Source organism: Microtus ochrogaster, chromosome 1, assembly GCF_000317375.1.
Source record: "Microtus ochrogaster isolate Prairie Vole_2 chromosome 1, MicOch1.0, whole genome shotgun sequence".
Classification (NCBI taxonomy): Eukaryota; Metazoa; Chordata; class Mammalia; order Rodentia; family Cricetidae; genus Microtus; species Microtus ochrogaster.
In genome coordinates this window covers 121,069,564-121,092,361 of record NC_022009.1, presented here as the reverse complement: position 1 = coordinate 121,092,361, position 22,798 = coordinate 121,069,564, and the positions used below count along the sequence as shown (strand labels likewise).

At 42.7% G+C, this 22,798-nt stretch overlaps 1 protein-coding gene and 1 non-coding gene across 3 annotated transcripts in view; one reads left to right on the top strand and one right to left on the bottom strand.

Moving 5' to 3' along the window:
* The first annotated feature begins 426 nt into the window (after window positions 1–426).
* Tmem144 (transmembrane protein 144) overlaps window positions 427–22,798 on the top strand; it is a 30,899-nt gene continuing 8,527 nt past the window's right edge. For both annotated transcript variants that reach the window (XM_026789085.1, XM_005344127.3), the window contains exons 1-9: window positions 427–493; window positions 3,196–3,364; window positions 5,673–5,795; window positions 7,659–7,758; window positions 9,509–9,589; window positions 13,422–13,503; window positions 17,878–17,954; window positions 19,934–20,052; window positions 22,529–22,648. In XM_026789085.1, the coding sequence (XP_026644886.1) occupies window positions 3,256–3,364; window positions 5,673–5,795; window positions 7,659–7,758; window positions 9,509–9,589; window positions 13,422–13,503; window positions 17,878–17,954; window positions 19,934–20,052; window positions 22,529–22,648 (811 nt within the window). In that variant the 5' untranslated portion in view covers window positions 427–493; window positions 3,196–3,255. The remainder of the gene's footprint in view (window positions 494–3,195; window positions 3,365–5,672; window positions 5,796–7,658; window positions 7,759–9,508; window positions 9,590–13,421; window positions 13,504–17,877; window positions 17,955–19,933; window positions 20,053–22,528; window positions 22,649–22,798) is intronic.
* Window positions 6,572–6,674, bottom strand: LOC113456822. Its single transcript, XR_003377557.1, has one exon. It is a non-coding gene; the product is annotated as a U6 spliceosomal RNA (small nuclear RNA).

Sequence of the window (22,798 nt, the reverse complement as noted above, 5' to 3'; positions counted from 1 at the left end):
ATGCCTTTGTCCAGACCCAGGATCCAGCTAAGAGAGAGGTTGAATCAGGAGGATCCCAAGTTCAAAGCCCACTTGGGCTATGGAGTTGAGTGTAAGCCAATCTAGGCAACCTCGCGAGAAGCAGTCTCAAATTTTAAAAAGGAAAAATGAAGGAGGAGAGTATAAGTTAGTAGAGCGTTTGCCTAGCAAGGAAGAACAAATTGGGGTGACCTGCTCATTCTATAACAAAATGCCTCTGTTTTTGTCTTATGCACAAACAGCACAAATAAAGGCTACTCCCAGAGGAATCCTTTGTTTAAGGGCAAAGAACCTGTCTGATTAACTTGCTGACTGACAGAGGGCCTGGCAACTCCTTAGTCACCTGACTGAGCTCCAGTGGGAGGGTGTGAGGAGCCTCTGCCTGGGAGGGGACTCTAATCCTCCCTCCCAGACACCGGAAGTGCAGGAAGTCGGCACTCATCCTAGGACGAGCCTGGGCTCCGCAGCCAGCGCAGTGAGTACCAGGTCACCCGGGTCTGAGGACTGCCCTGTAGCTCGCTATTTAGGAAAACTCTCTGAGCAAGTGCGTGCCAGCCCTGGTGACGTCAGTCCCGGACAGCCAAAACTGCCCTCAGATTGGAGGAAATGAAAGGAAACCAGAAATGAAATCTTTGAACTAGAGCAGGCAGCATTGATCTGAGCACGCCAGTTTATCTTAAAGGGAGCGGAAGGGCTGCTCACAACTTTAAATCAGTAAGAAAAATAGACGTACCAGTAATGAATGAAAGACTTAACGTGGCTTAATAAAATATCAGTGGTCACTTAACAAGTAAACCGTAAGATACTTGGACTTGAGACTTTTTTATCGAAGCGTAGTGAAAGCTTTTACCCCACCCCACCTCCCCCCACCCCGGAGAAACGGGAAAACTACTGCTTGGTTGCCACCCTGCCTAAGGTAAACAGGCAAAGGCAGTTCACAGCCTACCTGCCCCGTGTGATGTTGACAGTTCTTTTGTCCAGCTAAACACTGGAACATTTTTAAATGAATATGGGGGATCAATCACAAGTGGAAGGCCTCGCCGGGTTGTGGAGGAAGTTTAAAGTCCGCCGGGAAAAGCCTGTGTAATTAATTGTCTCAAATCAAGAAAGTAAAGATAAGGACGGGGGGAGGGGGGTACAGCTGAGCAGAGAGCTTGCCTAACACGCAGCATCATTAACTCAAGACATAAATAGTGACAATGAGTGGCGAACGCCTTTAATCCCAGCACTCGAGAGGCAGAGGCAGGCGGATCTCTGTGAGTTCGAGACCAGCCTGGTCTACAGAGCTAGTTCCAGGACAGGCTCCAAAGCCACAGAGAAACCCTGTCTCGAAAAAAAAAAAAAAAAAAAAAAAAATAGTGACAAGATCAGGGTCTCACTAGCGTCGTCCTAGAACTAGCTACGTAAACCTGCCAGCTCTGACCCCAGAGATCCGCCTGCTTCTGCCTGCTGAGGGCTTTGCTCCTCATCTGAGCTGAAAAGGTTTTTAAAAGAGTGGTTTGAGATACGCTTATGCCAAAAGAGAATCGGGGATAAAGCTTGGTAAAGTACTGACGCTTCTCTTTCCCACAGAAACGAGGTGGATGGGATTGAGAGCGCACACAGAATTAGATCGCATGCTTTTTGAAATCGTTTATATAAACTAATAACTGAAATTGATTCAGCAGTCAAATGGGGTCATGCGCTCTGATACACGACCAATTATTCTTTCAGTCCAGGCTTGCTACCTGGGGCTACCCATCAACACTCCTTAGGGGAGCTTCTTTCTGTAAAATAATCTGCCTTTGCGGTGGCCCTTTCTCAGCACCTACAGGCAGTGTAGTCTTCATAGTGAAGAGCAGGGCGTCACTGTGCTGCTTTTTAAATAAGTCTCAGTGTCTTCTCGTCCCTAGCTGCATCTCAGTACAGAAAACATTCTTTTTTTTTTTGCCCACCACATTTTTACGCGTATATTTCAAATAGGCCTTTTCCGTGTTAAAGCTTATTGGGTATTGAAGTCATTTCTGTTCTCTGTTAAATCTCCCATAACAATGTCAAGACATTTTATACTTTCTACAAGACTGTATAAAGAGCAGTGTATGAACTTGAATATTTTTTCCTTAAAGTTGCAAAGGAGGGTGGCTTCACGTGTGCCTTCCTCAACATATACCCACGGGGTATCATCAATTTATTGAATTTGGAGAGGAAAAAAATACCTGTATTATACTGAACTACATTTCAGAGAGGTCAATATATAAAATATAAATCTGAGTAACATGGTACACACAGCGGTGAAGGGCCTGGTGCGGTTTCTCAAGCAGCTTGTGCGTATGTGCATACGTGCTATGCTAAGGGCTGAGCCCAGGGTCCAGTGTATGTTAGCGCAAGCTCTATCCCTGACTGTACCTCAGACAAGACTTCTCCAGCTACGACCTTAGCACCCACTATAAGTATACTAACAAAAAGATCCTGAACCTGTACGGCCGTACATCCTGAACATCCGTACACTCCTCCTTCAGCTCATATCTGAAACACAGAAAACTTATAAATGCTTATAAAGTGTGTGATTGTTCTGAAAGTCTTCTCAGGTGCTTTTGAGTTTGATTGACACAATGGCTAGTTAAAATAAGAGCCCAAGCCCACAAATTTGTTCATCATATCAGTCTGCTTTACAGGGAAATCATCTTTGTAATGTAGAGAAAACTGGATCCAGGTCTTTCTTGTAAAAAGTTAGGTTTTCAAACTCTGAAGGAAAATAACTTGGTTTATCTCAGCATACATTAGTGATAGAACATTATTGGTTGGACAAATGAAAAACATGAATTGCAAGCGTTGTGTATAAATGATAAATTTTTTAATTTATTTATTTATTTATTTATTTATTTATTTATTTATTTATTTATTATGTATACAATATTCTGTCTGTATGTCTGCAGGCCAGACGAGGGCACCAGACATCATTACAGATGGTTGTGAGCCACCAGGTGTTTGCCGGGAATTGAACTCAGGACCTTTGGAAGAGCAGGCAATGCTCTTAACCACTGAGCCATCTCTCCAGCCCCTAGATTTTTGCATAATGACCTGAATATCTGCAAAAAGGAGCCTTAGCCTGCTTCTGACCAATAGACTTCATGTCCTGATTACAGCTGCTCCACAGTCTCAGAGCTTCTCACCTTCGTTCTTCTCCTTTTGTTCCAGGAACTCTTGAAAAACACAGGCCGGGAGTGAGACAGTTCGCTGTCTGCCACCCCTACCAGCATGAGCGGCAACGGGACAGATTTTACCGCTGGCTACCTCTCCTCTGCTGTAGCAATTCTCTTGTATGGCTCCAACTTCGTACCACTTAAAAAATACGACACGGGTGATGGTAATTGTTTTTTAATCTCAACTTGCTTTTACGTGTCTTGGCCACTTGTTTTGTTTTTGTTTTGCTTTTTAAAAATAACAGCTAAAATATTTAAGTTTTATTGATCATAGCATCTAGGGAATAGAACTCTGATAAGTCATCTCACAGGCCCCATTGTGGTACTCTGAGAGTGAGTCAGGACAGGGAGACCAGACTGTGCTTCACGAAGAAGCAGGGTGGGTACCTCTGGAATGGCTCCTTGGCCGCGTCTGCTGTGTTTATAAAAGGGCTAAGTTATGGACGGTTTCACTCACGGCATTCATTCGAAAATCAACTTTCAACACAGCTGATGCGTGAGAGACCAGGCTGAACACAACACACACCTGTTCACTAGCGAGCAAGTCTCTTGCATCCCACATCCCATGTCTGATGTCAGACCCCCCCCCTTCAGTAGCCCTGCTGGGATCCAGGGGCTTCCTTCGTTCTTCACTCCCTCCCCAGAAACCTCCGATCGATTTCAGTTTAAAGAGCTGTGTTCAGTGTATTGTTATCGTACTTAACCGTTTGATTTATTAAAACTGATAGCTGTGTTTATTAGTTATTGTTTTGAGGGGGGTTGGTTTTTTTGTTTGGTTTTTTTTTTTTTTTTTTTTTTTGGTTTTTCAAGACAAGGTTTCACTGTAGCTTTGGAGCCTCTCCTGGAACTTGCTCTGTAAACCAGCCTCAAACTCACAGAGACCCGCCTGCCTCTGCCTCCTGAGCACTGGGATTAAAGGCGTGTGCCACCACTACCCGGCTATTAGTTACTGGTTTTGTTGTTGTTGTTTTAATACATTGCTGGTGCAGATTTTTGGTATCATTCCCCAAACAGGATTTGGTTCTGTTTTGAGATTTTTAATGCCTGGTTTTGCACAGAGCTGTAATTTTTAGAAATACCCATGTATAGCAACACAGTACAAGCTGATGTTCAGTGAAGGAAACCAGGAGGTGCTTTTGCCTACCTGACCTCCCTTTGGAAGCCAGGAGAAGGGGCTGGAGGTTCTCAGTGAACACCTGCTGGGAGGTAACTTTTCAGTTATTCTTATTTGTTGTTTGTTTGCTTATTTTGGGTTTTGGAGACGGTTTCTTGGAACTCTCTTTGTAGACAAGGCTGTCCTTGAACTCAAAAATCTGCCTGCCTCTGCCTCCCAAGTGCTGAGAATAAAGGTGTATACCACCACGCCCAGTACAGTTATTTTTAAATCTCCCTAATTCCTTAGTCTTCACACTACTTAGATAACAGGATTACAAATCTTTCCTTTTTGCCTGGAGTTTGATAGGCCTAGAAACTAGTAGAAAAATTACCAGAAGGGTCAACTGGCCTAGCTTTGGTGTTTGTGATCCTGGACAAGTGTCGCATGTGTGTTTGTTTCTGAAAGCTAAACCGAAGACCTCCTTTTCTCTGTATATATTAGAGAATTCTGGTCTGAGCCCACCCCAACCCAGCGAGTCTCACCAGCTTTTTGTTTCAAGTTTCTTACTTGTAACATAAAGTTCTTTTTCCTCTCCGTTACTGTTTTGTCGCCTTGGATGTTAGTAGACCTGTTTTTTCCTCTGCTCTGTTGTGAGAAGGCAGAAAGACACAAAAATCTTCCGAGTTAGAACCAAAAGTGGCAGCGCAGGGTTGCAGCTTCCCACACCCCTTCATTGGGGGTAGGAAATCTATCTTTTCCATCCCCAAGTCTTGATGGTATGGGAGCCCTAGATGGTCACTGCTGTGTTCATCTTCAGGTCAATGGCCAGAAGCACCTTATATCATCATAGGAAGCAGAGGAGCCCTGGCTCAGAAAGTTAAATCTCAGGCTTGTAAAAATCAGCCTCATCACGGGAGTTAAAGTCCATCTGCATGCACCACAAATGGTCACTTGCATCCCAAGATTTAAGTTACTGCTGCACTGTTTGGAAGGTCTCAGTGCACGTTTTGCCAATGGTATTGAGACAGTTATCAGAGTGGAAATACAGCTTCCATCTTCTCCAAACTCTTTGGTAAAAATGTCTTGATCTGTCTACAGGTGAAAGAATAGGATGTTAAGCAGGAGCCTTCTGTGGACTTTGGTGTCAAGTATCTAGGGTTTACGGTCCAGTCAGAAACGAACCTGCCAGCTTTTGGACCAAGTTATTGAAGTTCAATAAAGAAATTTGCTTTCTTGGTGTCTGAGATTGGGTCATTTATGACAATGAGTAGTTGTAAGAAGAAATGGGTCACATGCCCGTTGTGAGGACATGATTTGTGGCTGATGCATATCGTCGAATCTTCCTACCCAATAATGCCAGGTTGTCTTGTTCCCAGGGATGTTTCTTCAGTGGGTGCTCTGTGCTGCCATTTGGTTGGTCGCCTTGGTAGTCAACTTGATACTCCGCTGCCCCAAATTCTGGCCTTTTGCGATGCTCGGTGGCTGCATTTGGGCAACAGGTAAAGCGTGTATTCCCTAACCCAGTGGTCACACTGTCACATTCACAACAAGGAGAAAAAAAAAGCGTAGTGGTCTTCTAGTCCTTAGATGCAGATCACGGATGGGCTGTGCATTGTCTTCCTTTCAGATACTCCTGAAAGTTTCCAGATTTTTTTCCCCTTTAAATATAGTAAGTTCCTGGTAGAAAACTCTCCTAGTAAAGATATTTGATCCTTTTAAAGTATAACTCAGATGCCATTTCACACATTTGACCTTTCTCCAACTTGTTTATCAGAACATGTGCTATTAAAGAGTAATCCTTTGTTAATCCATTTGCTTTGAGTAATCCATTTTCAGAGCTTAGCCTTAAAAGCTGTCAAATGGAGGCATGTGATCATTTTGAGTAACATTTAACAAAGAAAACAATCAAAAATCTCCTTGTTGCTTTATCAATTCCTTCAAGTCTAGAGTGGAATTTATATTTCCAGTTAACCAATCAGAAACAGTGTATGATTCATACATGATTCTTCAATACATGAACTCACCCTGGAATGTTCACCAAGAAAATTACTAAAAATCTTGTTGGGAACAAATAGACTTTAAAATGTTAGAATCCTACTGGTTAGGCAGAGTGACGCTATACAGCCCAGGCTGGCCTAGAACTCTGAGTCCTCCTTCCTCTGTTCCCAATGGAATCGCAGATGAGACATGTCTCTTTGTCAACCTGCAGGGTTTGTTGTTGTTATTGTTGTTTAGTTTTGTTTCATTTTGTTTTTGTTTTTGGTCAAGGCTGGTGCAAAATATGGAACACTTTATGAATTTTTATGTCCTCCACATACAGGGTCCATGCTAATCTTATCTGTATCACTCCAATTTTAATAAGTCCACTATCAATGTGAGCATTTTTCTTAACTTTTGAAATTCTATTTTAATTAAATAATTTTCTAAAAATGTATTTATGTATATTTTTGAGATGGGGTATCTATGTCACCTTGGCTGTCCTGGAGCTGTTTGTCTACATCGGGCTGGCCTCTAACTCACAGAGGTCCCAGGATTAAAGGCATGTGCCACCGCACCAGGCCCATTGTGCAGATCGTTATAGACTCCAGAACATTTGTCTCTCAAGCAGGTTTCACTGTGCTCAAGGCAGAGAAGCAGGCAGCCAAACTTGAGAAACGTCACCATATTACAGGTTATATAGCCAGCCTGGGGCACAGAGGAAAGGGAAGGCGGAGGCATAAGGACTTTATCGTAAGTTAGTGGAAAGGAGACACCAACACCTTGAGGCCAGGAGAACTTCCCAGAAGAGAAATAAGTAGAGCAGGATACCATCTGAGTCTAAAACCTCTCGCATTCCCACAGTGGAGGACACCTCCCTGCGGAATTTCTTCAGCGGTTCATAGTATAACTCTGAAACTCAAGTTGCTCTAAACCGGAGCTGTGTTATACAGCACACGGGCCCGAGACACAGTCAACTCACAAATCTAAAGAAGAAAGCTGCAGAAGAAACTGAGAGAGGTTGCAGAGAAGGCAGCCTGTTTCATAAAGAGCAGCAATGAGCTGGGTGTGGAGGAGCACCCACAGTCCCAGTCTGTGGACTTAGGGAGGGCAGCCTAAGAGGATCTTTAGAGCCAAGAGCAGCATGACAAGACCTTGTCTCGTTAACAACCATTCTAATGACAACTTTCAACACCATAATGGATTTGGCCCTGGGTGACTCTCAAGAGCAAAAAGCAGTGGCTGTGGGGCTCTGAAAAAATAGCGAGTGGGTGCAGAGCACACTCAGGCAGAAGTTAAAGTTAGAAAAAAAAACACTAATTTAACGTAGAAATGCATCTGTTGTACTGGAAGTAAGCCATTTTTCCTGTGTTTTGTATCCACAGGGAACATTGCTGTCGTCCCAATTATCAAAACCATCGGTTTAGGTCTTGGGATCCTCATCTGGGGATCATTTAATACCTTAACTGGCTGGGCAAGTTCAAGGTAACCCAATTCAAATGATCTCAACTAAGATTCCTGCACCCTGCATTCAATGTAAATTGGTATTTCACCATACTAGGAGAAATAACATGGTTCCTAGTCTCTAATTATGGCTGGTACACACAGCCATGTCTAACGATTATGTCTAAAGCTCTTTGTAAGTGACCTAGATATCCGATGAAGATCTAGCAAAGGAAATCAAAACAAAAAGTAAAGAGCTGTATCTGGGACACAAGCCAAGAGAGATAGTGAGCTGATGTCTCCCTTCCCATTGTCCTGCACGATGGTTTGATGGACATGTGAGCATGTATCGTTCTCACCTCATTTTCACAGTTCTGTGGGGTCAGCACTGTCAGAGAGTTGACACCCAAAGAGGCTGAAATGCTCAAGGTCAAGTTCTAGCCAGGTACCAGTTCTAAAGCAGATGTTCTTAGAATAGAGCAGCAATCCGTGGCTCCATCTCCCCAGCATTTTGTAAAGATCTGAGATGTAGCCATATCCAAACATTTAAGTATCATCGTCTGTGACTGCTTTTACAGTGCAATGGTTGAGAGAAGAGAGAGACAGTCACACCTAAACCACTCTGGATCCATAAGGAGAAGTTTTTCGACCCTAGCTAGAAGGTTTTGCTCTTTAGAAGGCTAGTCACAAGCCTCAGGTGGCCTTTGTATGGAAACTTAAGCTAATTAAAATGACAAATTTGAACCTTCTGTGCCCAGTCCCATTTCACACAGGGCGTGGATGGGAACATGATACTATCATGGAGGTTCTATGACACTGTGTGCTACCCATGGTTAGTATCGCATGTGCTTCTCACACGTCAGGAAATGAGAACAAAGGACATTATTCTTGCCTCACTTTAAGGCTCTCCCTGTACTCAAAACCATCCTAACTGCCCCAAAACAACAAGGTAAATCAAGCTACTAACTTACAATATCTTCCTCCTTTCCCATCCTTTTGCTCCCACAACCCCTGAGTTGCATTTATTTTAATGCAATGCTTTTTCTGCTAGCCTCACTCTCTTACCCTTGGATGGCTATTCATGATGAATACTAATGATTGCAATAAAGTCAAGCCATGAATAAAAGAAAAGAATGTAAATTGATGCCAAAGAATAGGAATTTTTAAACCAAGAAGTCATTTTAAATACCTCAAATATTATAGAGGGGCTTGAGTTGTAGCTTATTGTGAGAGCATTGTCTGTCTAGCATGAGCAGGGACTTGGGTTTGACCCCGAGTGTTAAAATACGTGAGTGTACACATACACACATTCATTCGTGCACATACGCACACATGCAATCACATACACACATGCACACATGCAATCACATGCATTTTCCCATGGTAGTTTTTGGTTTGGTTTGATTTGATTTGGTTTGACTTGTTTGGTTTGATCTTGTTTGGTTTGGTTTGGTTTTCTGAATAGGGTCTCACTATGTAGCCCTGGCTGGTCTGGAAATCAATATATAGACCAGGCTGGCCTCAAATTCACAGAGATCCACCCTGCTTCTGCCTCCTGAGTGCTGTAGAGCAAATTTACCTCTGGGGATTGCAGGAATGTACCACCGTGCCTCAACCACTACTTTTTCCGCTTTAATTGGAAATTGGAGGCATGGTGTAAAAAAGTAACTTACCCAAAGCTAACCAGTACATAACAGAGCCAAGACCTCAAGTTCAGCCTCTCGCTGATTCTTTTAAGGGTTACTCTAAACATTTTAGCAAAATCTAACTTGATATTCTTCTGGCTTTCCAGGTTCGGCTGGTTTGGGATGGATGTGGAAGAAGTGTCGAACTCCATGTTGAATTACTTTGGAGCTGGGCTGTCCGTAGTAAGGTCTGCAGCCATTACTAGTCACTAGTTCGTTTGGGCATTCAGAGTACTTTCTAAAGACTTGTTTTATAATTTTTTTATTTACGTGTATGGATGTTCTATCTGCATGTATGTATATTGTGTGTGTGTCTGGTGCCTAAAGACATCAGGAAAAAAAGTCAGAGCCCCTGAAACTACAGTCACAGATGGTTGTGAGCTTGTATGTGGATGTTGAGAGTAGAACCCACATCCTCTGGAAGAGCAGCTAGTGCTCTTAACTTCTTAGCCATCCATTTGAAGAGCCCTGCTGCCTAAAACTTTTGATGTCCTTGCATTTCTTAAACCTACATTTCATAAAAATTCATGTAGGTTTCCTGATTCTTAATTCTCAACAACAGGCCTTGTTTCCAGAACAAGGAATATCAAATGAGGGGGTTCAGAAACTGCAGTTTTAGATCTCAAAAGCTCCGAGAAGCTGGGAAATGTCAACTAACTGCCGTGAAGTTCAATTTCAATGTCTATGCTAGACGGAAAATCATAATGTGTTGCTCATGAGGGAGAACCAGGACGTAGGAAGTAGTTTTGCTTACCAAAACATGCTATCCTAGTCAGTGCTCTACTGGTTCCCTCCATGCCCCTGGAGGTCACTGATGCTACGTAGCACAGTACTCTTCATCCTAGGGGGGATGCTGGCCCTCAGAGGATGCCTGAAACACAGTGAGCACCAAACATTAAGACTTGATGCTTGTTCTGTTTTAACTAAGCACCGAGGCTACACTTTCATAGTTTCAGCATAGCAAGAAAGCTAGCAGAAATACCTTTTCCTTGCAACTTTGTGAGTCAGCTTTGTTATTAGCAATCTTAGCACCTTGAGCGCAGTTATTTTTCTTTTCTTGTTCCTTTTAACATTGAAAGGCCACACCTGATTGGGTCCTCTTTGGAGTATGGGATCTGCTAGGTTGCTTTATCACTCTTGTGACTTGTGTTCGGGTTAGCTGAATCCAGTGCTGCAATCACTAGTGGATCTGACCAAGTGCTGGGCAGTGCTTTGGGTGGCTAACTCAGCAAAGGGATGCTAGTCATGACCCTGACCTCACACAAGGAGACAGCATCATGCTTCGCAGGGCAGTGCACACGTTAAAATGTAGGAATGTGTATACACTGAGTTTAACATGTCAGATCAGAGCTTGGCAGGGCGCCGATTCCAGCTTCCGTTGCCCTCCTCTCCTGCTCATTCTCTTTAACCCAGTTTCTATTCTCTCTCGCTCTCACATCTCTTCTGAATTCTAGTTTTCCACGTCTGTCCCTCTTCTTGTATGTACTGTATCAATGGGGACGAAAATGACTTTGAGTCGCTACACGGTGGCCTGTCGCCAATAAAACTCAAACGAGAATTAGGTCACCTTAAATTCCGTCACCTATTCTCTCCGGATTCCATTTATATCCACTGTCAGCACTGCACATAACAAATAGCATTGCCTACAAAGACTTTTACTGCCTTCTTAGTCTTCAGGGAAAGAGGAGTATATTTCCCTTCCTCCAGTAATGGTGTTTTTCCCCAGCCACGTTCTGGAACAATCTCTTTGTCATTGAAATGTTGCCTAGAGAGTAGTCCCTAGGCAATTGGGGAGGAATAGCAAAGCTTATTCTAAAACTGTAAATTCTTGACACATTTCGTTAGAGGCAGTTTTATGTGCCTTACACAGGTCACTTGGAATTCTAACTTTCAGGAGTATGCTAAGATGCGTTCTTCACATTGTAAAATTCTAATTTAGCATGTCTAGTTTTACCTAATGGTAATAATTTAAAGTTGGTCTATCCAGTACATTAGGTACTCTCCATTTTTTTTCTTTAGAAAAATAAAATTTTCTCTAAAATCACAAATCAGTTAGTTATTCATATTCTGCCATTTCTGCCCATATGACCTTGGACAGATCTTTTCTCCAAGTCCTTGGCTTCTTCATCTGGAAAGAGGGGATAACACTAGTAGCAATCTTGCAAGACAAATTGGAAAATAAATGCTTGAAAAGCTTTGTGCATCTTGACACGTGGATTAGGCTCCATGTGTAAGGCAGTTGTCAATCACTGTTCTGTAGTAAACACTCGAGATCATCAGCTTAAGTGAAAAGTCTATGCAGTGCCGAGTCTTGGGTCTATGAAATCTAGGGTGAGTCACTGAGAAGCAGTCTGAGAGTTGTTTGCCTTCAGCTCTTCTCCCATCTGTCCAGGAAGAGGAGAACATGAGTTCTGCGTGCAGCTAGAAGCAGTTTGAAAGGAAGAGCCAGGATGTGAAGTATGAGAAAGGAGGACAACAGCTTCCATCAGAGAGTTTCCAGGGAACACACCAATTGGTTCTCCAGTCCCAAATGATCACCCCTGTAAACGTACATACAAGGAACAGTATACACACACACACACACACACACACACACACACACACACACATTTTGATGCCTAATTCAGCATACATTGCTCACTGTTCTGAACCTGGACCCCTGTGCAGGCCTAAAATACACTCTGAGAACTTCCTATTTTAATTTTTGAACAGGAAAAATGCATTAAAAAGTATTTTTAAATGAACATCAAAAGTATTTTAAAGTTGTCCATTTTCTTACTATCTTTTTTAAAGGTTTATTTATTTATTATGTATAGTGTTCTGCCTGCACATATCCCTGCAGGCCAGAAGAGGGCACCACATTCCATCACAGATGATTGTGAGCACCACATGGGTGCTGGGAATTGAACTCGGGACCTCTAGAAGAACAGCCAGTGCTTTTACTCCCTGAGCCCTCTCTCCAGCCCCATTTTCTTAATATCTTAATATATTGGCATAGTTCAATGTAAGTGAGTGAGGTATTTGTAGAGAGATGCTGGTCATGGGTATACAGTGCCTTAGGAGTGAGAAGATATCACCAGACTTAGGTGTATGTGTTTCCATTTCCTGACATTACACCTAGAGTTCTTTTCATGTCAGAACTCTGACACTGTCCTGACTATGTAGCATTCCATCATTTTGGTGAGGGGGAAAGAAGATACATATGGTTTAGATGACATCGCCCTTCCAATTTCTCCTCCAGAAAGAGCTCATTTCACCACCTATGTCATTGTTGCGTAGAACTGGCCGTCCCTTACAGCAGTCCAACTAAGGACCTTGTTCACATTTTTGAAGTTTATCATTCTAATAAATGATGAATACACCAGGGTTGTGTTCATTTTTATTTCCAGGTAGTGTGATATCAAAGTTAAGCCGGCATCATAAAAAAGATGAGACCATTGGCTAAAGCAGAAATCAGGACAAAGATCCAAATTAGCAGAAGTGTCATGTGTTTGCTCTTTACCCTGCCAAATAAAGGACATCAAAGAAAATGGGGCTCCAAAGAGACAGTGAGACCTTCAACAGGGTGTATGTGGAAGTAACTCTATTATCAGGACTCAATTTAAGTTTTGTTTTCTTTTAAAAGTCAGGCAGCTTGGTGAAAGTATGTGTGTGTGTATCTGTGTCTGTGTGTCTGTCTGTGTGTTTGTGTGTGTGTGTTTGTGTGTGTGTGTGTATGCATGTGTGTGTTTGTGTCTGTCTGTGTGTTTGTGTGTGTCTGTGTCTGTGTTTGTGTGTCTGTCTGTGTGTTTGTGTGTCTGTCTGTGTGTTTGTGTGTGTGTGTCTGTCTGTGTGTTTGTGTGTGTGTCTGTCTGTCTGTCTGTTTGTGTGTGTGTGTGTCTGTGTCTGTGTGTGTGTCTATCTGTGTGTCTGTGTGTCTGTCTGTGTGTTTGTGTGTGTGTGTGTCTGTCTGTCTGTCTGTCTGTGTGTTTGTGTGTGTGTGTGTCCTGGCAAATCTCACTGGAATGTATTTTCCTTCAGTGCCCTCACGTTTTTGTTCATCAGAAGTGAAGTTGAGACTAGTCCAAGTAGTGTGGACAACACACCACTGATAACAGAACCTGTGAGTATTGTGTGGGATAATTGGATTTGAAACATAAGATGGGGATGTATCTTGGACAGGGTTGCTATGAAGTCACAGTGTGACCATGGTAACTCTCATAAGGGAAAACATTTAGCTAGGGATGGCTTTCAGTTCAGAGGCTTAGTCTGTTATCATCATAGTGAGAAGCATGACAGCACACAGGCAGTCATGGTGCTAGAAAGATTGCCAGAAGTTCTACATTGAGATCAGCATACAGAAGAAAGAGAGAGAGAGAGAGAGAGAGAGAGAGAGAGAGAGAGAGAGAGAGACCAAGCCTGCACAAGCTTTATATCTACATTTATATACAAGAAACTATGCCTTAGGTGGGCTGGTATCTTAAAGGCTACTAGCTGAAGGTGTTCCCACAGCACCTCCCCCTTTTGTCTAAATAAGAGAGTTCTAAGCCTAACACAAAACTATATACAATAAGAACAAATATCAAGTATAAAACTTGGAATTACAACTAGCATAAACAATATCAAGCAAGAAACATATACTAAATGTTTTGATAATTATCCTAGCCTAAGAAGTCTAAGTCTTGGATTATAAATGCCTTGCCTAGGTCATGGGAGGAAAGTAACTATGACTATCTAGTCTTCAACCCCATAGAAGACCTGAGAAGGGAAATAATATTACTTGAGTAAACAGGAAGTGAAATTAAGCAATTTTCAAAATATGCAATAAATGACAGAGACAATTGGCTACCTGGGCAATCACTCAAAGTCTAGAATAATTGAACAGACCATTTTCAGAGGCAGAAAAAAATTTCAAAACCATCTTACCCTGTCTTGGCAAAATTTGACAGTCTTTTTTCTTGTATCCTGCTTGTCCTGTCCAGACACTATGCATTTTTGCCAGTGGTCAAGGCATGGGCAGTTCTTTGCCCAAAGGCCAGTTTTGCCAAGAAGAAAACAAGCTCCAAGTCTTTGTTGCCCAACATTCTCTCGGGAATAGATTGGTGCTGCCAAGAATAATCATGTCTCAGATCAACAGAACCCTAAATTATTTAAATGTCATATTCTACAGTTCTTTGAAGTGGTTGAAGATTACCTATCTATGTGGAATACAATCTCTAAGTATCTAAAGAACCTGATTAGTCTAACTATAAGTATGATAAACATAGATGACTATTGACCTGTAATTTTTAATACCTATATAGCTTAAAGAATAAGACCTCATATTAGAATATTAAACAATTTTTAAACAACTGTGCAGCAAATGACAATGACCTGAAAATGTAAACAATGTCTAAGTATCTTGATCAGAGGTAGAAATGTATAGTGCAATATGACAAATATATCCCAAAATTGTATAAATATACCAAAGGTCATAAGCAGAGGTAGAAGCATGCATGCATGCAATATGACAAAATAACTTTGCATAGGTGTACACATATTGTAAACAGAACTAGGAGCATATTCAAAATAACAAATATAATTTGAATTTGAATCAATATACAAGAATCTATACCAATGTAAATTGTCTATAAATAATAGCTCACAATTATTCACTCTATTTCTCACTATTATATTAGTGTAAGCTCACACTAATCTACCTATTATCCCATCTAATTTCCCCTTTTTCTCCAAAAAGATCCCTGAGCCTACATAATTTCCACCCCAACCCCCAGCCCTGTAGCAGTTATAATCAGCCCCTAATTGATGTCCCTAACCCTGAGGACAAACTTTGTTGGGAGAGGGGACATTGTCTTGTTGAGTTACTTCTGGCTGTCATGGGGGCAGGGGTGATGTTCTTTCTATGAAATCCTGTAAAACTAAAATGATGGTTAAATTTGAAGATTACTGTCTGGTATAATTGCAAATAGTCTCTGAATAGCCAATAGAGATTTTTGAAGTATTTTATTTGAGGTTCCGGCCAGAACGTTATAAGAAGGTACACCATTTTAGCCAAATGAGTTGGAATCATTTTGAGCAGCTGGTACCCAAAACCAATCTTAAAGTAGTACTCTCAGCATCATGACATCATATCTACCAGGTGGAATCATTGTTGGACCCAATGACACACGTCCCACAACAAGGTCACACATCCCACACATAGTGCCACTTCCCATGAGCCTGTGGGGGCCATTTTTATTCAAACTACCGTGGGATGTAAGGACAAAACTCCATCCCTCATGGCTATGAAAATAGTTCAGCATATTTATCAGAAGTGGGTCAGGTTTCCATGGTGACACTTCTTCCTAAGCATAAGGCTGACTTTTTTGACTATAGATCCCTACAAGTTGTATGGATGAAGCTTTTCACTGGTGTTACATCCAGGGTTTGTATGACCCTGTGGAGAGATGAGAGTAACTCAGCCAAAGGAGGCAGGAGGCTGAGGAGACGACAGGAGGAAGAAATGAACAGAGACCTAATGGTGGTCAATGAGATCACATGCCAGTAGGAAATGAACTTGATTCTCTTTTCACTTCTGGTTTTATCTTTGTCGTGTTTTGCTTAATGGCAATGACAGAAAATATGCAAGGAGGCACGCTTTTGACCATAAAGAATATAAGTTGGTCTGGAACAGCCAATCAGTGTTAAACAGGAGGCATGACATGGCCCAGATGTCCAAGGTCCCATTGTAAAGTTTGTATGAGGGGTAGTCCGTGTTGCCAGGAACTCAGTGCCGGTCCTTCAGTTTCAATCATCCTTGCCATCTGCTAGGGGCCCTGGCTGCTTGCCACCCTCTGAGTCCACACCCACAGCCTACAGGCCTTTTCTCCCTGGCTGTTTCACCTCTGTGTCGTTATACTCTCCCGTTCCCCTTGCCTACTTCCCCTACCCAAACCTCTATCAACCGAGATGGTTGATACCGTCTTTAAATTGACCTAAAAAGAAAGAGAGACAGGTGATGTTAATTCCTGGGCATCTTTAAGCACTGTGTGGTTCAAGAAAAGATGGTCCAGAGGATGCTCTTGTGTTCCTCCCCTGATTTAGGGATCTAGATCTCTCCCAGAGAACCACCCTTTGAACAAAGAACAAAGAAAGAGAATGGGGGAGGGAGGAAGGAAGGAAGGAAGAAGACGGGAGAAAGAAAAGAGAGAGACAAAGAAAGGAGAAAGGAAAGGAAGGAAGGGAGAGAGAGAGAGAAAGAAGAAAAAGAAAGAGGAAGGAAGGAAAGGAGATGGAGAGAAAGAGGAGAGAGAGGAGGAAAGGGAGGGAGGAAGGAAGGAAAGAAAGAAAGAAGGAAGGAAGGAAGGAAGGAAGGAAGGAAGGAAGGAAGGAAGGAAGGAAGGAAGGAAGGAAGGAAAATGAAGCAAGCACAGCAGCTTGGGAAGCACCATATGGTGGGCCTGCTGGATCCACACAAGATCAAGGGGTACAAATAGTCAAGGTTAAAGACAAGCCAGCATCAGGATCGACGAGGATGTGGACACAAGGCTGAGCTCCACAGAACCAACTGAGGAAAACCTGACTCATCAGGGACAGTGAATTCAAATCTAGCTCCTATCTACACACGAACACGTCAGCTGGATGGGCATAGAGGATGACAGTCGGTGATAGAAACAATAAATTTTCTTCAGATTTGCTCACAGATTTTCCTCAAGTATCAGCATATGTTTAAGGAGAGAGAAGAGGGCTTGCTTTTGTCCTGGCCTCCCGGCTAGCTTACACCTGAAATAATCACACAGAAACTATTAATTAAAACACTGCCTGGCCCATTATCTCTAGCCTCTTATTGGTTAACTCTCACATCTTGATTTAACCCATTTCTAATAATCTGTATGTCAGCACGAGGTCGTAGCTTACCAGGAAAGATTCACTGTGACTGATCTGGCAACTACATGGTGGCTCTCTCTCTCTCTCTCTGACTCCCAGAATTCAGTTCTGTCTTCTCCACCTATCTAAGTTCTGCCCTATAGGGCCAAGCAGTTTCTTTATTAATTAACCAATGAAATTAATTAATAAACCAATGTTATTAATTAACACAAACAGAAGGACCTCCTACACCAAGCATAAACTTGAAACATGCCTACAATTGTTTTAATTCAGCAAAACAAAAAATATTAAAATAGTGTTATTGACTGAAAAGAGATATAAAAATTATTATTGATCTTATTCATTCTACTGTAGAAAGTCTGAGCTCTTCTTGGTTCCAATTTCTTTGCAGTCTGTAAAAATACCCTGGTGAACCATGAGAGCTAAGTTTATCAAAGAGCTACACAATCTGTGAAAAATTTAGGTGAAAAAGTGGAGGGGCGGAGTCTTAAGAGCAGCTCTGAACTCCCAGGGCTCATAGGTGACTTGCGCACATGCTGAGGTGTGTTCGAGAGGAGAGACAAGCCCTGTGTGGCCCTGAAGTTGTCTGATGATGATCCTTGTCTTCCGGTCTTTCTTGTGACTTCCACAGGTGATCAACACAGCCGAAGACACCTGCGCCGATTCCTCCTGGGTGGATAGACTTTCTGCCAAGTACCACCGCATTGTGTAAGGCAAGACAGCTTCTCTTTCTATTATTGTGTTTCATGTTTGGCTAAAGCAGAGGGTCCAGAGAGAGATGGCAAAATTCATCTGATCCCAGGAAGAAAATGATGATTAAAAACACCTTTCCACCTCCTGGGAGGCAGGGGTTGCTCTACACTCCACCAAGTTTTAAGAATTGAGCTCAGATGCCTTGAGGAATACCAGACCACTGTAGTGCATCTGACCTGTTAGCTGGTGGCAAAAAACCTCATTTTGTAGGACTTAGGCATAATAACCGCGTTGTATTACAAGCTAATCAAGCAGTGCACTCCAACTCCTCTGATCAGCCCAGGGCTGTTACCCTCCTTCCATGTGTGAGTTTTATGATCCCAGATGTTCAGTACCAAATCTAAGAGAATATTCTGTGCCTATGTAAGAGCTACCCTGATGTCTCCATCAGAAGCACTTATCGGCAACCTGTCTCACCTTAGGGGATGGGATTTTAGTGGCTTGGGTTTTCATTTGATTTTTGCTGGGAGGGCCGAATTATCTAAACTGCTTTACATCCTGCAATTGTCCTTTTACAGATCAGAGCTATTTGGACTTTGTGGGCCCAGGACCATACCTTGGTTACTGGCTTTGTTTTGTGCAGGCCAGGCAAACACTCTATCACTAAGTTCAACCATCCCAACCTAAAGTCAGCAGATGTATCATCTTCACAGTGGGAAAGGCCAAATTAAAAGAATGAAAGAATGAAAAGAAATTAATCTAGCTATGAAAGAAAAACATACTGCTACTTTTGCATTCAGAATGAAATTGTTTCCTACAAATATTTTTATAGATTTTCCTCCCAAAGGGTGTCCTCTATTAGGGGAGTGTTTGTGAAGGGAAAGATTCTTAGGGCAGACAACGTAACTCAAAGGATGCAGCATAAAGCACACCCGCCTAGTACGTAAGAGACCCAGGGACCCATCCCAAGCGCCACCTAGAAAGAGATTCTAATTATCGTTTACCTGGTTAAGTGTCTGGGTCACTCTGGAACCATGGAGTCTCATCCTCATTCAAGTCAGGGATCTTAGGGTACATGGAATGGATTGCCAACGTGTACAGAGAGATCTGGACCCTCGTGTTTTTTAAATGTCCTGAAATGAAATTATTAAAATTGGCAAGGAATTTGTGCTTAGGCTAGGGGAGTATTTATTTATTTACTTATTTTATTTTTGAAACATCTTGTTACATAGTCCATGCTTGCTCCAAACTTGCGATCTCTCTCTCTCTCTCTCTCTCTCTCTCTCTCTCAACCAAGGAGGGAACCTGAACCTGCTTCCCTCTTTTAAGCCATTATTTGATGAAGATAGAGGGATCATCCTAAAATATCTCTCCTCTCCCTTACCTCCAAATCCCTGGAAATACCCATGCCCATTCCACGTGTGCATCGCTCAAGGCCAAGGAGTTAGCCTTGTTTGAAACGAAACGTTTTTGTTCTCATAACAGATTTTTTTTTACCTAAAATATTCAGATTCTTAGGCTCAATTGGCACTCTTGACAAAAGCATCATCAAGTCTTTCTCTGTGATCAATCTAAACAAAAATGCATTTGTCCTTGGTCTGTATGTCATGGTTTCTCGCTGTAACCTGGCGCATGTTTCTAAGGGGACCTTGAGAAGCATCATGTCCATCCACAGATATTTCATGCATTCATTTATTTGAATGGCATATGCCCCACTGGAAGCAATACTTTCAGCTCATGTAGAACGATCATTTGTAGTGATGATTTCTTACGCTCTCCACCTGCCGTGACCTCCATCACGACATGGTAGACTGCTGAGGCCACACTTCTGTCTCAGTGACTCTGCCAGTCAGAGGACTCAAGGGGGAGGGCCAGCGCCTACTAAACCGCTTAACATCTGCATATCGACGAAAACCTGACTTTGGAATTCCATTTGTGTGTTGAACACACTGCCTCTGGCCAAGATTCACAGTGGTTTCTTTTTGCGTCTTCAGGGGCTGCAGCCTTGCAGTGATATCCGGGATACTCTACGGATCGACGTTTGTGCCGATCATTTACATCAAGGACCACAGCAAAAGAAATGAGAGTGTGTATGCGGGCGCTAGCCAGTTTGGTGAGTGGAGAGGGCTCCTGCCTCGGAAGCACATTCTCTGGTACTCCGTCAATAACAGAAAAAGAGCTATGATCGGTAGTGGCTTTTCAGTTTTTATCTTAATAAACAAAGCTTGCCTGAAGATCAGAGAGTAAAGCAATCCCACTGGTCAGCCGTACAGACCAGGCAGTGGTAACACACACTAGTGTGCCACAGAAACCTTGCGTTCCTTTAACCTCAGTGGGGCACGCCTTTAATCCCAGAACTAGAGAGCATTAGAAAATGGGAGGAGACAGCTCTCAGTCTGTCTCATTCTGAAATTCCTGGGGGCAAGATGGCCATTTTCCGACTGAGGTCGAGGTAAGAGCCATTGATTCCCTGCTTTGCTTTTCAGATCTTTAGATTGAACCCCAAGTTCTCTTTCTGAGTTTTTATTAATCATTTTTCAATGATCACATCAGTACAGCTGTGTGCCCTTGTCTTTTCTTTGGGAAGTGGAGAATTAGGCACCAGGAATAAAGGCAGCAATGGACGTTGGAGTGTTCTCATGGGATCTGTGATATACAGAGGAAATGTACAACAGTCAGGATTCATCCCCACTGCTAGGATCTCAGCATGGGATTCCCAGCCTCCCACTAAGATTCCGAGATTACAAAGAGTCATTTATGTCCAACATCATGACCTCGGGGAAGATATGTTACTCTCTGCTCTTTCTAAACTGAAGTGTAGTACACAATATTCTTAACCAAGTAAATGTCAAAGGATAAGCCTATTTCGTCTAAGGGTATTAGTTTTCAAGCACAAAGTGGTCCACTGGAAGGGTCGACATAATGCCTCCAGTTCTAAAAATATCTCAGGAACCACGTTCTCTGCAGAGGCCCTGGGAACAAGGGAAGGGAAGTAAACGAGGGTCTACTGTAGGGGCCCTGTAACGCCATGGATGCACAGCGGACATAAGGAAGCTGGGTGAATAAAATAGAGCTCAGCATCATGTGATGTGGACACTCCTCGTGATTTGTAACCAAAACAAGAGAAATTTGAAGCGCCAAACTTCTAGGAAGCAGACAGGCAGGAAAATCGTAAGCTCAAGGCCAGTGCAGTCCCCACAGGGAGAGCTGGAGTTGTTGCTGAGGGTTGAACTTGACTGGTAATCCTGAGCTTGTCGCAGCCTATTTCCCTCTTTCTGTACTTAGCTCCGTCTGTGGTTCCCTCTACTGACCTTCCTTATTTCAGAGTTTTACATAAATTCTTTTTTTAGATTCCTGGGTTTTTGGGGTTTTTTTTTTTAGTAAAACTTAATCACAGAAAGGTGAAAAAAAAAACAAAGACAAAATAGACAGAGCCAAAATGAGTTTGACATCCTTGTCGGACACTTGTATGCTTGCTTGTAATAGGCATGGATTTGGATCTTAGAATTCTCTTAGCCACAGGGGAAATCAGCTCTGCCCTAGAAGTCAGTGAACACAAAAACAACTTACTGTGGAGGAATAAAGGCCCTCCTGGTCCTGGGACATAATGAACAATGTCCCCAACTGTCTCTATAGAAATAGACAATGACAGTTTAGGTATTCTTACAACTCTGGCTGTACAGACACAATCTCACGGAAGCATACTTTATCGCAGCTTGTTAAAAAATCATCCTCAGTGGACGTTACTGTACTGTGTTTCACAGCATAGATGTAGCATGTGCTCTGATGCAAGGACTTTTGCAGATGCTAACTGGCTAGCCCTCACCTCTTTTTGTGCATAGAGGGGTGGATTTCACTGCTATCATCTCCAGTATGATTTCGGGTTTAGAGGAGAGGGACTTGTAGTTACAGGTTTTCATCCAAAAACATCCTTGTCCAAACTCTGGGTGATAGAAGCATCGACCACAGTGGAGACTTCCTAGCCAAGCTCGCGCCGGGCACCCATCTGCTCAGGCTGTCAGTGATATCAGGGTTTCCCAAGATGCGCCACCATCGTGTGTCATTACCCACGGCCACCTTGGAGCTAGTTTGTTGCAAATGGTTAGACGAAGCTGCCTTTGGAATGACTTCTGAAGTCTTATGACCTCCCGTACAGTTGCCATCTGCAGTAGACCATGCAGTTTGGGCACACGCGAGGGCCCGTCTATATTCACATTCTCCCTCCAGTCTGCAGCAACACTTGCTGCAGTCCCTACAGCCCCTAGCAGAGCTAGGGCTGACTGCCTATTCCTTCTTAAAAGGCAACTTTCGCCCTACAGTCAGACAATATTCACCATTTCATACTGAGATTTCCAGGGCCACTAAGAAAACGAGTCTGGCAGATTTCACTGAAGTAACTTACTTAATATGTCTAGATTTGAATTCTGCTTATTCAAATTCTATACAGACAACACACGGGGAATGATTAAATGTAATTAATGGTCCTGGGCGCTTAAGGTGGTCTTCTGTGAGTATGTTTTATGTTAAAGAAATTAAGGTCTCTTGAGGTGGCCGGAATGATGTTTGCATTTCATCATCTGTGTTTTCAGACTTGGACTACATTTTTGCACACTCCAGCGGCATCTTTCTTACGAGTACCGTCTATTTTGTGGCCTATTGTGTAGCCATGAGAAATAGGCCAAATCTGTATCCGAAGGCCATCTTACCAGGTAAGGAAGGACATTAGCTACACAAAGCCTGCCTTCTCTGTGAAAGGGCCAGCTTCCACTGATGCACTTGAATAATCGTTAGAGGGGAAGGGGAAGAGAGAACGAGAGAGAGAGAGAGAGAGAGAGAGAGAGGAGAGAAGAGAGAGAGGG